Below are 13,239 nucleotides of genomic sequence, written 5' to 3'. Positions count from 1 at the left end.
TGCGATTGGTTCTATTCACTTCAGTGCTCTGTATTCCCAGCCACCTTGCAGGTGCTGTGTCCAGACACGGGAACCAGTACAGACAAGGAGGTTGCCGGCAGTGAGGATCATCAAACCTGGCTCTCTAATGAGACCCTGCAGCAACCCCTGCTCAGTGCTTCAGCAAACCCAGAGTGAGCCTAATAAGTGGTAGAAAAAAGAGTTCTGGTTTTGGCAGCTCAGACCCCATGAGGACTCAGCTGTGTTGACAGGGCAGGTCAAAGTAAATACTTTGCACCAAATTTAGGCCAAATGAATTGGAGAGCTGTTCAGGTGATCCACATAGAAAGTGTGGTTGAGACTAAAGTGTGAATATTTAAATGATGCATTTCATCTAGACCAATTTAATCATGCTTAATTATTGCCTTTCTCAATTATTGCTCATGTTTAATTTTACTTGTCGCCCAGTCTGTACATATCAATACTCCTGCATTTTAGGACAGTGATCAAACCAGAGATGAGAGACAGGCTTGAGCACCTGGGGCATCCCAAGATTTGAGATGAAAAAAGAGTATGCTATTCTGGTAATGGAGAGTAAAGTGGAGAAAAAAGGGGGTAAAAAGAGGGGGGGGGAAAAAGGAAAAAATGGAAGACACAAGAGACCCTTTTGCACTTGCCCCATTTTGATATTGTTTTCATTCTGCACAGAGTGGATAGACATGCCATTCACTTTGCTGAATTCTGAAATTGAAAATATTTGTACTGCTAATGGACAACAGTGAAAAATACCATGGGTCGGCAAAGTTGAACTAGAAACTTGGAAAATGGTCAGATGAATCTTCCGTGTGATGAAGGCTCCTCTCGTATGTTCTTTGTATGGTGAAACACTAACCAATAGACAATAACTTGGGACATTGATGTGAGGTGAAGGGTTGTATGAACGACTGACCTTCTGGTGTCCAAAGTGGAACATAATTCTCTTTACTTACTTGGAATTGCATAATTATTTGACTTTATTTTTACCACCACAACACAAGTTGAGTTAATCAAGATTGAAGGCAGCCTGGGCTGCAGTGATAATGCACTAGAGGAGTTCACATCCTGAGGGATAAAGGTCAGGCGAAGAATAACATCAGGACCCTGAACTGTAGGAAAAATTTTAGGAAAAAACTTCCAATCCTTCAAAGAGTTAGTCAATAGGACCCCCATGGAAAACTGCCCGCAGGAGCAAGGGAGCAGAAGAGAGCTGGGAGATCTTAGAGGACGTTTTTCATAGAGCATAAGAGCTCTCAATCCCCAGGTATAAGAAAACAGGAAAGGATGGCAAGAAGCCAGCATGGTTGAGTCGAGACCTGCTAGAGAAGCTAAAGGGCAAGAAGGAAATGCACAGGCAGTGAAGCAGGAACAGGTATCCTGGGAAGAGTACAGGGAGATAGGGTAAAGATAGGGTGATGAATGCCAAGGAGCAGTTGGAACTGTAGTGAAAGGAAAAGGGGTAATGGTTTTAAACTGGAAGAGAGTCGATTTGGATTAGATATTAGGAAGAAAATTTTTACAGTGAGGGTGGTGAATTACTGGAACAGGCTTCTCAGAGAGGCAGGATAAAGACCACCTCAGAGACTCAAGAAAGTGAGGAATTCTTTTCTCTGTTTTGACATAAACTTCCTCGAAAAAAAGCAACTTTGTGCTTTGGTTTCCCATTGAAAGAACATGAGGATATTCCACTCTCTGTGAATACAGAAGGAGGATGTATTGTCTTGGAAGATATTTACTGCCACAACAGCACCCCAATGGGAGAATGCCAGCCATCCCCGGTCAAAGGTGTGCCTTGAGCACCTCCTATTTGATAAAAGCTGTTTCCAAATGTCTCCCTTCTACTAAGCATCTGTGTGTTCTCAGATAAACATTTCTGCATCATCATTTGATTTTTTCCCCTATTTCCCTAACCTGAAAACCCACAGACCAAACCCACAAGGAGACTCAGGCAGTCTAGATAGCTTAAAAAGTGGAGGAATGCTGACAGACCAAAACTGCCCATTGTCATTCCTCTTACAGCTATTGATTGATTTGAGCTAAGAAAGGGGCTTTTTGTATTGTGCCTCTGCTGAAAAAATAAAAGGCAAAAAGAAACCATTGACATGCAAAGGGCAGATTTGACCAGGTTCTACTTCAGATGCTGAAAAATCCTTTTTCATCTCATACAAATGGAAGGAATGTTTTTACACAGCAAGACCTCACAAACAAATGTTCTTCTCACTTCCAGAAGACCAGAATAAGCTAAGCCTCTTTCACACGACTAACCTCATGTGAAAGAGGAGGGGCCAGCAGGATATTACCTATTTTTCAACTACTCCTGTGCCAGGTGCACATTTCTTTGCTGCTTTGGAAGCCTGCAGCTCTCTCCTGCTCTCTGCCAGCTGTTTCCCAGCTCACTGCATCATCAACCAAAAGCATCTCAAGGCAATGATGAGCAGCCTTTGCAGCCCGTCTGACCAGGCGGATGCAATGCCCTGCATTCACTGTTAACATTTCTTTGCTGAGTTTTCTCCTATGGGTTCTTGCAGGATAAAATTACCTCTAAAGGGCTATCTGAGGTCTGTAATCTCTTTGAATATTTAACTCTGGTGTTTTTTTCTTTTCTTCAGCAAAAGACAAGGTCAAGCACTTTATCAAGTCCAAAAAAGACATCAACACAAAAGGGTGAGGGGAAAAAAAAAGGCAAACCCTCTGTATAAAGCACTTCCATGTACTCATGCAGTACATTAGAGAGCAAAAGGAGCTTTCTGGCTCCTATCTGGCTGTTGTTGCAATCGTTAATGTGGTTTTGTTCCATTATTAATGGCACCAGAAAGAGAAATCAGGCCCTCCAGACAAACTTGAGAGACTGTCGTCTCACATCTGGCAATGAGAAGAAAGGAAAAAAACATTTTAAATAATGGAAATAAGCAAAGGGGAGGCAAAGGAATACTTAAAATACTGAGCATATAGCAATAAAATCTGCAGGTGCCTACAGCGGAGTAGGAATGGCAAACTAAAGGTCTTTTACAGACCTTGTAAGTCATTCCCAGAGTCTGGTAGTTTAAGGCCACTTTGTAATTAAACAAAAACAACCTAATTTTTTACAGGGTGTATTATATTGCTTGATACATTTATGTTTCCTAGAATTGCTGTTTGACAAGCAGAGAAAAATAAAACCAGAAGAGCAGCATTAATGGATGAAAAATCTACAACCTGGAGTGGCATATCATTAGCCTGTTCTGAATGTGGTTGGACAGGATTTTAATAAGAAACTTTCTTAGGAAAATACATCATGAATATGCCAAGGTAAGCAAAATTAGGAGTAACACTCCAACCTGGCTTTTCTGTAAAGTTACCCTGAGTTAGCTACCAAACCCTGCAGAAGACCCAGGCAGGGTGCATCCCTTCACTTACCTGGCAGAAAGAGCTCCCCTGCTGAAGCCTTGCACTGATGCCCAAGCACCAAAGCTCAGGATCCACCAGCTTGTCCACAGCATCCTCTTCAAACTCCAGCCTAACAGCAGGAGATATCTGCTGAAGCTCATCCCCCCTTGCCTTTGGGGTGCTGGGAGGCAGGAAGGTACTGGGGGGACTCAGAGGGGTCAAGCATCAAGGTTAAATTCAATTAGATTGGTTGCTAATCAATAATCCAGCCATCATCAGTACCAGAGGAAATGACCTCAGGTTATGCCAGAGGATATTACTAAAAATTGCTTCTCTGAGGGCTGTCAAACACTGGAACAGGCTGCCCAGGGAAGTGGTGGAGTCACCTTCCAGAGGTATTTAAAACACATGTAGATATGGTGCTTATGGACATGGTTTAGTGGTGGACTTGGCAGTGCTGGATTCATGGTTGGCTTGATGATCTCTTCCAGCTGAAATGATTCCATGATTCCTTGAAGCCAAGTGCTTCTCTCTGTAGTCACTTGTTGATGGGGCTGTACCCCACGGCCCCAGCCCCCATGGTGCAGCTCACTACAGCCACACTCCTCCACAGGCCTCAGGCAAGAAGCCTGCCCTGAAAATTGCCCCTGCCCTCTGCTGCTCCTCTGCCTTGCCAAGAGCCCCCACCCTGCCCAGCGCTCACCCAGCCCTGCCATTAAACACCCTGATGCATTTCTGCTTAAGAGAAACCTCCTCCCTTCCACAGGGGATGTTTGCAGCACAGAAGGAGGAAGCATTGCTTCCAAGGGGCTCTTAGGGAGAGAGCAACCAGCCAGCTTTCAAATAAATATGGTTTATAATAGCTCAATTAAATGCTTTCTTAATGCTGAGCACTTTGTGATACGTACTTCTTGAGGTGCAGTTTATATTGAAAAAACCCCAACCTCTAGAAACTTTATAATTTTCCCTTTAAAAAGAAGGAATTCAAAAGTTCTTTGCTGTTGATTTTTGATGCTGAACACAAACACAGGACTTCTTTTTGTCACAGGACTGAATGTTTGACCTATTGGATCAAAACTGCTGAAATTTGAGAGGAGCTCCAAGCCTGGACTTCAATTTCATTACTAACATCTCTCTTTCCAATAGAGTGCATTTACTCAATGCAACCAGTATGACACATTTAAAATATGAAAGGTTTAATTAATTTTATATGAGAATATAGCTCATATGTTGGGCTGCCAGAATAGGTCACTGGGCCAGAAGCTCAAAAATAATTTAAGTAAAGGCTGAAAGAAATAAAAAGGAAAATGACATAAAAGTCACATCACCATGAGACCTTCTTTAATGCTTTGAGGAATAAAACTGCCATGAGGTGATGGGATCAGGAAGAAACTTTGTCTGATGGAATCTCTCCCAGGGGAAGTGCTGCACACTTTTTCATGCAATTACATTTTCAGCAGGGACACCCAGGCACAATGTTGGCCTGATGCAGCAGAGGGGATTTGGCAAAGCACAGAAGCAGCTCAGATAGATGAGGTGGAAGGGAAGCACTTCATGGCCTGCCTCTGCAGATCGAGTACAAACACACTTTCAGACAACCCCAGAGCCATGGCAGGCGACAAAACCTACGTGGGATCAAACATTTGGGCAGTATGTCCTCACTGACCTCTCTTCCCTTGCCCCTTCATCTGAGTATCATCACTGAAGCTTCAAAAGATGCACCAGAGGTTGGGGAAGCTGGGGATTTTTTTGCACTTGAACAAAATCTGGGCCCTGGAGCCCATGCAGATTGCACTGCCTCTTGTCAACGCCTGCCTTAAGTCCTAGAAGTCCCCTCTGAGATGTGCACGAAAGAAGCTGTAATGCCATATATATATAGAGCATGGCACCACATGAGAGCATCACCCTTGGTTGGAAAGCCCCAGCAAGAGCAGATCCCCTGCAGCTGACCCTGCACAAGCCTCACTCCTGCTCAGCCCCCCTGCCCAGAGCTGTGCTTCAGCCACCCAGACCCCCGTGGAACCCCCCTGTTCTCCTCACAGCCAGCCAGTATGTAAGGAAACCCACATTATTCCATACAGTGCAGTGGGAGAGTGGCTGCTCAGCGCAGGTGGCTCTGGCAGATCCCAGCTGTCCCTCATTGCCTGGGTGATTGCCCTTTCCTCCCACTCACCCTGAGGAGCCTGTGCTGACCAGAACACTGAAATGCCTCTCTTTAATCCACACTCTGCTAAAGAAAACTTGAGGAGAGGGAAACACAAGAAAGAGAATGGAAAATCTGCAAAAGGGCTCATCTGGTGTGTAACTCTTTCCCTGGTCAGAGGGGCAGCTCTCCTGGGGGTGTATATGGCTTCTGGTAGCCATACACAAGGATGCCTCTGTGCAAGGATGGATTTTCAGGATTGGGAGACTCACGTTTTCTAATCATGTTTCCCGCTATCTCATACTGTCCAGTGCTTTCTGAAAGAAGTACAAGCATTGCTGGGGACCTCCTCTGGACAACAATAGAAGGGAGAGAGGAGCACCTAGTGCATGTGTTGGGTACAGTGGGATGGGAACCGGGTTCATTTTCCAGCGTGGTCATCTGAGATGATATCTGGGGATACAGAGATGCTGCTGTCCAACCCTCCTCCCCATCCCCCTTCTCACCTGCAACATCACCAGACTTCTTGGAGCAAAAAAAGTCAGTTTTAACACCCCGAAGTGAAATTTCCCTTGCCAAATCACAATTAAAACCAGCCTCCTCGGCCAGATGTCCCGATCCCGGGCTCGGCTCCCGGCTCCAGGCTCCGGCCGGGCATCGGCCGGGCCGGGCAGGGCTGCGCGGCTCCGCGGCCGCCCATCGCGCTCATTTCCCGGCTGGGCGATGGCCGGCGGCCGGGCAGCGCCTTGCCTTCCTCAGCCAATTGCATCTCCAGCGCGGATCGGAGGATCGCGGGGTGTGAGGCGGGGGAGCGCCCGGGGGCCGCTGCGGGGGGAAGCTGGGAGCAGCCCCGGCGCCGCGGCGGGAGCGGGAGCGGGAGGAGGAGGAGGGAGAGAAGCGAGGGAGAGGCCTGGGGCAGGCAGCCCCCGGGGTCGGGCCGCTCCGGCCGGCCCAGCCACTTAAATGCAACCCCTGGGGCATCGGCTTCCCGCTGATGAGACCGCTGCAGGGCTGTCGAGGCCGGGGCGTCGTCGTGGGGACCGTCACCCTCTGCCTGGCCGCCGGGTGGGCTCTGCAGAGTAAGTGTCCGACTTCGTCCCTGTCTCCCCCGCTCCCTCCCCCGGACCTGTCCTCCTGCTGCTCGCCGAGATGCCCCAGCTCAGCCCCAGCGCCCGGCATCTGCGGGGCGGTGCGCAGCGCCCGCCGACCCCCGCCCGCGGCCAGAGCTCTGCCCAGCCCGTCCGCAACCGGGACGCCCGGGAGCTGCTGGGGAGGGGATGGGAACGGGACATACCGAGGCTCAGGCAGGGATCGCTGTTCTCTGAGGGCTGCACATGGTCTGGGGAGGTTCGTCCCCGCTCCTGCTGCTCGGAGGGAGCGGGGGAGCCGAGCGGGACCCGCGCGGCCGCGGGGGGAGGGCCCCACGCCCCGGCCGCACGCCCGCTGCCGGCGGGGGCGGCCCCAGCAGCCGCCGTTCCCCCGCTGCTTTTCCAGCGACCGAGGGGACAAGGCGTGGAGGGGAAAACGACCCCGGTTAATCAGCCCGAGGGGCGTCGGGGAATGCTGGGCGCACGCTGGGAAACGCGGCGGTGAAGAGGGAAGGTGCGTTCCAACCCAGCACCCCACGGGGGGTGAGTGGGGATGCGGTAGCACGCACAGGGCAGTCCGGTCCTCTCCCTGAGTGGGCTGAAGGAGGATTCTGTCAAACCTACCCTCGCCTGGGGCCTGGGGTGGCAGTGCCACCAGTGAGTTTGGTTTGGTCACACCACTCCACCAACAAAAGCGACACACAAGCAGGACACCAAAGGGTGGAGAAACAGTCCCCAGGGTTTCAGAGGCCCATCTTAGAGCTGTCCCCCTAGTTTAGAGCTCCTGTGTGGAGGCGCCTCGCTGCCAGCCTTTTTTTTTTTCCAGCTCACTGCCCAGGACACTGCAGGCCCAGCTGCGTTGCCACGGCCAGGTCTGGTACACAGAGCCGCACTTCCCACTTTGACTCTTGGCCAGGCAAACACTTTGGAGTAGAGCAGCGTGCCAGGACAGCAAACTCAGTGTGCTCTGAGCAGCCCCGGTACCCTCTTCTCCTGGGTGGGTGTTCGGCTGGGTGTGAAGGGGCTGGTTTTGCAAGCAGCAGAGCGTAGGGGCCTTGCGTAGGGCGCTGCCAGTGGGTGTGATATTTGCTCTCCAGCCTGGTGCAGCTCTGTTGGATTAGACCAGTTCAGGTGATCTAGGCACTAAAAATATTTTTGAATGGTTAGATACTGCACTGCCTTTTTTAGCTTTGCATGCCAATAAGGACAGAACATGTTTGCAAATCATTTAATGGAAAGATTTAAATTCTCTTTTTGTTACATTTACCTTGCAATCACGTATTCAAAACAAAGCCTCTATAAAAACATGAAAGGGTCGCTGAGGGGAGACACTCAGCTCCTGTCTGGTCAGAAACAGTGGGAAAGGCCTTTAAATAAACACATGGAGCAGAAAACAATTGGAACAATTTGCAGCGATTACCAGAGATTCCCGGCTGTTCTGTTTCTGTAGCTGGCACAAACCTCGTTTTCACAGCTCTGGTTAGTCTCTCCTGCACACAGGCTGAACAGCAGACCACAGCTCAGCTGAGGATGCACTGAGCTGCCTGGAAAGCCTGATGTTCCTGCAGGGGGACTGGGCAGCATGAGTATGACAATGCTTATGAAGGGGGAAGCCCAAGAATGTTATCTTGAAAAAAAGCCTAAATCCTATTTTGTCCCATTGATGAGGGCCTGGGAATTGAAGTGGCTTCTTGAGATCTCCTCCTTTACCCTGACCAGCAGAGTTAGTGAATTCTGCTACAGATCTCAAATACAATGAAGTCAGGTTGTAATTCACCCATCTCTTCCATTTTTGGTGGCTGTGGGTTTTGGCTATGGAGAGTTCTTATTTTAAGATTTTTAAAAAATAATTTATTTCCCTTGGTGATTTTTTTTCTTTGCCTTTCTTAATCATTCTTATCCCTGAAGGCTCTGCAGAACCTCCAGGATCATCCCCAGGTGTCCTGTTTTGCACTCGTGCAGTGTAGCTGAGGGTCTCGTTCTCACTCCCCCACTGGGTTACAGACATTTGCAGGTCAGCATTACTTTTTCGTTTTGCTCTTGCAGTCAGGCTGTTCCCGCAGTAAAGGAGTAGAGCAGGTGAGCTGCTCCAAGCCAAACCAGGAAAAGGCATTCAGCCTTACTCTGTGCTTTATCTGCCTTTAGTCTGCTTTGATTTTTGTGGGTAGATAACAGGATTTCAGTCTTTAGCCAAGGGTCTCAAACAAGCCACTAATAAAAAGGAAAAATGCATGCCAGTTAAAACTCCAGTGTTGGTGTTCATCCAAATCTTCGTGCACAAACACCCACATGCGAGCAGAAACTATTGCAGTTACACATTAAACTAAGCCGTCGGTTCAGTTCCACAGTGTTATGAACAGCTCCGTAATCACATCAGGAGGAAGTAGGTGAGAATTAAATATTCTTTTATATGCATTTTTGCCCAGATATCATCAGGAACATGAAGTCCCTGGCTTCTCATGAAACTGCATACCTTTGGTAACATGTGATTTATCTGTGCTGGCTTATAACCAGCCACCTTTAAGAAGCTGATGTCCCTAATGTTGATTACGCATCCTGAAAACACGAAAAAGTCCTTGCCAAGACTTCACATACTTATGCCCACTACAGTTCTTGCTTTTGGGGGATGGTAGTTGATGAATATGACAGGTTACCTTAGACATGGTGACTAAACTTTCCATTTAAATGCAGAATTTTTAAAGAAAGCCAGTTACTGATGAGCACAAGAACATTGCTCAGTTTTCAGAAAATGTTATGCTTACCCAAAAAGACCTTTCCAAAGTCCCTTTCTGTTTGGGCATTAAAACACTGAAACACATGCAAGTATGCTTCCACTATGGTGGAAGCACTTTTGCTATCACCAATTAAAAATGTATATTTAGTCTTCAAGTATGTATGTTACTTTTATGGAAAGCAGAACGAAAAAGGTATTGCAAAGCATAGTTTATCCTCTCTTAAAACAGACCACTGAGATAGGTAGGATGAATCACCAGGACCCAGAGGTTCCAAACTGCCCTGGACAGTTGGTGCAGTATCACCTCCAGACTCATCACCCTCCTTTGTCTTTCAGCTCCTGGAGGAGTATCCTTACTTGTCCCACAACCCAACATCAATGCAACAGTGGCACAAGACATCCTTCTCTCAGTTGAATACTCTTGCCGAGGCATGGCCACCATTGAGTGGAAGCATGTGTCAAGCTGGGGCACCACCAGCATTGTTGAGTGGAGAAGTGGGAATCATGTCAACATATCCACAGTCTACAAGGACAGAGTGACTACTTTTGAAAATGGCTCTATACAGCTTCGGAATGTGGGCATGAGAGATGCTGGCTACTATTTTGTCACTGTAACAGAGGAGCATGGAACCAACGCCTATGGCACCATCATCGTCAATGTTTACGGTACAAACATGTTGGGACTTCATGGCTTTACCCTGTGTTTAAGCATCAATCTTCTTGTAATCAATTTTATAATATTCATTTTTTTCCATGTTTCCTACAGAGATTATCTATGAAGATTTGCATTTTGTAGCAGTTCTCTTTGCATTTCTCGCTGCAGTATCTGCCATTCTAATCTGCTTCATGTGGCTGTGTAATAAATCTCTGCATCTATTTCAGAAGAAGACAACACACAAACTAACAGGTATTTCTCTAAAAATGTAGTCAGGGTATAGGGTTTTCAAGCCTGAAATTTGAGCCTAAAATTTGTACCATAAAGGTGCTAAACAGGGCTACTAAGAAACAAGACCAAAGGGCTCAGATCAGTTATCCTGTTCTAACTCCTTACTAGCTGAGCCAACTGAATAACAGGTGTTTAACTCAGAACGATCCACAGGACATCCACCTTATATGTTTTACATTAGAAATAATAAAACACTTCCCAACATTGCTGATTGCAAAACTTGGGGAGAAAAGGCCAGACCTGCAATAACCCCCGATCAGAGGGCAGGAGATAAAGTCAAGAGCATTAGCAACTTTTCAGAGTTCACATCAGCAGGGTGTATCCTAGGGGAAAATACCCAAATGACCCTTGGGAGTGGCCCCACCTCAGTTCATGGAGGATTGCATCTCCTTCTCCTCTCAAATCCCCTCTTCATCTGTCCTCACTTTTGATCCAGTTGTAGACTCCAGCAAACACTGAGTAACATCAAAACCTGATACCAAAGACAACAGTCATGAAAAGCAGGTCAAGGGAACACAAGGGCTACACTGAAGGGACATATTAGAAAAGAAATTTCCAAGCCACAACCAGGGACATTTGGCCTAGGCAGAAAGACAAGGTGCATGCTACACACCTGGGATCAAGCTTTGAAATGGGAGGTTTCCTTCACCACTTCAAAATATTTCAGGTGTTTACCTCCCTTCTTTGTAAGTGCAGATCCACTCATGGTTTCTTGCCCTCTAGATAAAAGGTCTGTATTTCTTCTATAATAAATGTTACATTACAACAAGCAGTCTAGCTATCAGTATTTTACTAGACCAACACAGATACTCAAGTATCCTAAGATTCATGGCCCAGACTTCGTGTCAGCTCTGCAAAACCTGATAGAAGAAGAAATTAACCTGGCTTGAGCTGCCTCTTCCTTTCTGTCGCTCACCTACAGCTTTTAAGGGCTGATGCTGTTTTCATGGTGCATACACCACTCACAAGCTTTAGTAGATACTGAAAACTTTCCTGTCACGCTGGAATACACAAGATTTTGTTCAGATAAAGCCTCTTCCTCCAGCTGAAGCCAATCTTCCCACAGAGCTGAATTGAATATACATACACATATATGGCAGAGGTCAGGAAAACCACACTTCTAGAAACTTGCCATGTGATCTCCCAGGAAATGGTCCAAAGCAGAGACCTAATTTTTGCCCTATGGACTTAGTTTTTGTAGTGCCTTTGGCCTCGTTCTGCAAGAAACTGTTGTCACTTTAAAGACTGTGTAGTTAAATATTTTGAAAATATGTATTTAAAACCTAATTTTAGATGAGCAAGCTTGAGCTAATATTAAAAAGTTAAAAATGTCTTGGCTATTAACACATCACAGTTAATTTTGGAATGTTGGCCTTCCAATCCATTTGCCTATCAATAACAATATCCTTTTATTTACAGCGAGTACAACGGAAGAGATTGAACTGGAAACCATTGAGTGCTAGCCAAGGACTGTACCATAACAAAAATAACAATTCTACCTCAGAAGAAAGTATTGGCCAAGAAAGCAAGAACAAACATAGAAGGTAAAATTTTGTGACTACTGCAGAAACATCCTGACTTGCAAAGTAATTAAATCAGCAGTGTCTGATGGAGCTGTTTTGACCTGTTAAGTTTTTGGTTCTGCTAGACAAGGTCAGAGTAAAAAAGCATATGCTTTCATGCTGAGCATGAACACATTTTTGTGGCTAGCTAATAAAATCTACAGCCTCTTACTACTCTTAAAAACAACCAACCAACCAAGCCTCTAAGATCAACCCAAAAAGGAAATTATCATGGTCTTGAAGGACACCTGTATTTTGGATACAGCAAGTCTCCTATTACAGAGTGGTCATTAGCATCCATCAACATAATAAATTAAATATCTAATTACAGTATTACGTTAAAAAATTAATTGCAAGCATTGAATTCTGTTTATTGCACCTGTGCTGCTACTTTTGGGTGTAAGGAACTTCCTGAAGCTCTGAAGACAAACTGCAATTTTTCATGAGGCAAAACTGAAGGAATGCTGAGCTGGTCAAAGTTCTCCCACTTGTGTTTCCAATTGTTTACACTGCCCGGGGATGGATGTTAACACACATTTTATGACATTACTAGAGCAGGTGGGTATACAAGGAACAGTGCAGGCACTAAAGAGGACGCTGTCTATAAAGATTAGAGGGGTCAGATAAAACACGGACACACAACACCAGTGGGGTGGCAAAGTACTAAACAGTTTTCTTGTGAAAGATGTCAAGTCCTTTACAAACTTAGCCCAGTGATGAACTGAGAAGTTAAAACAGCATTACTTTGAAATACAGTATTTACAAATACAGTTCTAAAATTGCTCTGTTGAGAAGCCACCTTTGCTTCCCTATGTTGTAAGAAAACTTGAAGTGATCCAACTGTTTTCTTGAATCTGTGTATTGCATGTATTGCAATTCTTCACCTGCAGATCTGTTGGGTGGAGTAACATTTGTGTTTGTCAGTGAGAAAGCAGTAAACTGGCTGCATTCCAAATTATTGTTTTGCTTTTGTAATGAGAATTCTGCAGTGTGAAATAAACTTTGAACCTGGAAGACACCATGGTCTAGTCTGCGCCTGTAGATCGCCACGTGGCTGTTAGAGTCAAACTGCTGCTACTACCTTTCTCACACTTCATCTCACTTGTTTGCAAAAACCTTTTACAGGACAGGCTGACAGAGCTTTCCCTCTGGTCTGGGACTGGGATGCTCAGGTGCAGAGGTACTATGGGCTCCATTTGGAAAAACGTTCAGATAATTCCCCACCAAGTGCGTAACGATGCAGGCAGGTGCCAAACAAGCTTTTTTCCAAAGTACCCTGTGCACAATACCTTTAAGCCATCCCATACTAGCTTAAAGCCATTTGTAGTTCAAAGGGCCTCTCTCCCACTCATAAATTGAGGTACCAGATTCAGCTGTTTGCTCCT

The 13,239-nt window shown here is 46.2% G+C and overlaps 1 protein-coding gene and 1 long non-coding RNA gene across 2 annotated transcripts; one reads left to right on the top strand and one right to left on the bottom strand.

Annotated features, from left to right (window-relative positions):
• Positions 1-4,560: 4,560 nt before the first annotated feature.
• On the bottom strand, positions 4,561-6,936 carry LOC116439525. The gene is made up of 2 exons (XR_004238185.1): positions 6,819-6,936; positions 4,561-6,596 (listed from the first exon to the last, which is right to left on the bottom strand). It is a non-coding gene; the product is annotated as an uncharacterized LOC116439525 (long non-coding RNA).
• On the top strand, positions 6,501-12,872 carry VSTM5 (V-set and transmembrane domain containing 5). The gene is made up of 4 exons (XM_032099179.1): positions 6,501-6,603; positions 9,683-10,012; positions 10,113-10,253; positions 11,712-12,872. Exons 1-4 carry the CDS (start codon positions 6,519-6,521, stop codon positions 11,753-11,755), a joined length of 600 nt encoding a protein of 199 aa, XP_031955070.1. The 5' UTR covers positions 6,501-6,518; the 3' UTR covers positions 11,756-12,872.
• Positions 12,873-13,239: the final 367 nt, after the last annotated feature.

This window comes from Corvus moneduloides, chromosome 2 (genome assembly GCF_009650955.1).
Source record: "Corvus moneduloides isolate bCorMon1 chromosome 2, bCorMon1.pri, whole genome shotgun sequence".
Taxonomy (NCBI): Eukaryota; Metazoa; Chordata; class Aves; order Passeriformes; family Corvidae; genus Corvus; species Corvus moneduloides.
This window is presented reverse-complemented; position numbering and strand designations above follow the sequence as displayed.

What these genes read in the sequence shown, in the direction of transcription:
- VSTM5 (XM_032099179.1), top strand. Translation starts at nt 6,519, where the DNA reads ATGAGACCGCTGCAGGGCTGTCGAGGCCGGGGCGTCGTCGTGGGGACC. An exon ending in CATCATCGTCAATGTTTACG is followed by an intron (nt 10,013 to 10,112) that starts GTACAAACATGT and finishes TGTTTCCTACAG; the next exon opens with AGATTATCTATGAAGATTTG. An exon ending in GACAACACACAAACTAACAG is followed by an intron (nt 10,254 to 11,711) that starts GTATTTCTCTAA and finishes TTTTATTTACAG; the next exon opens with CGAGTACAACGGAAGAGATT.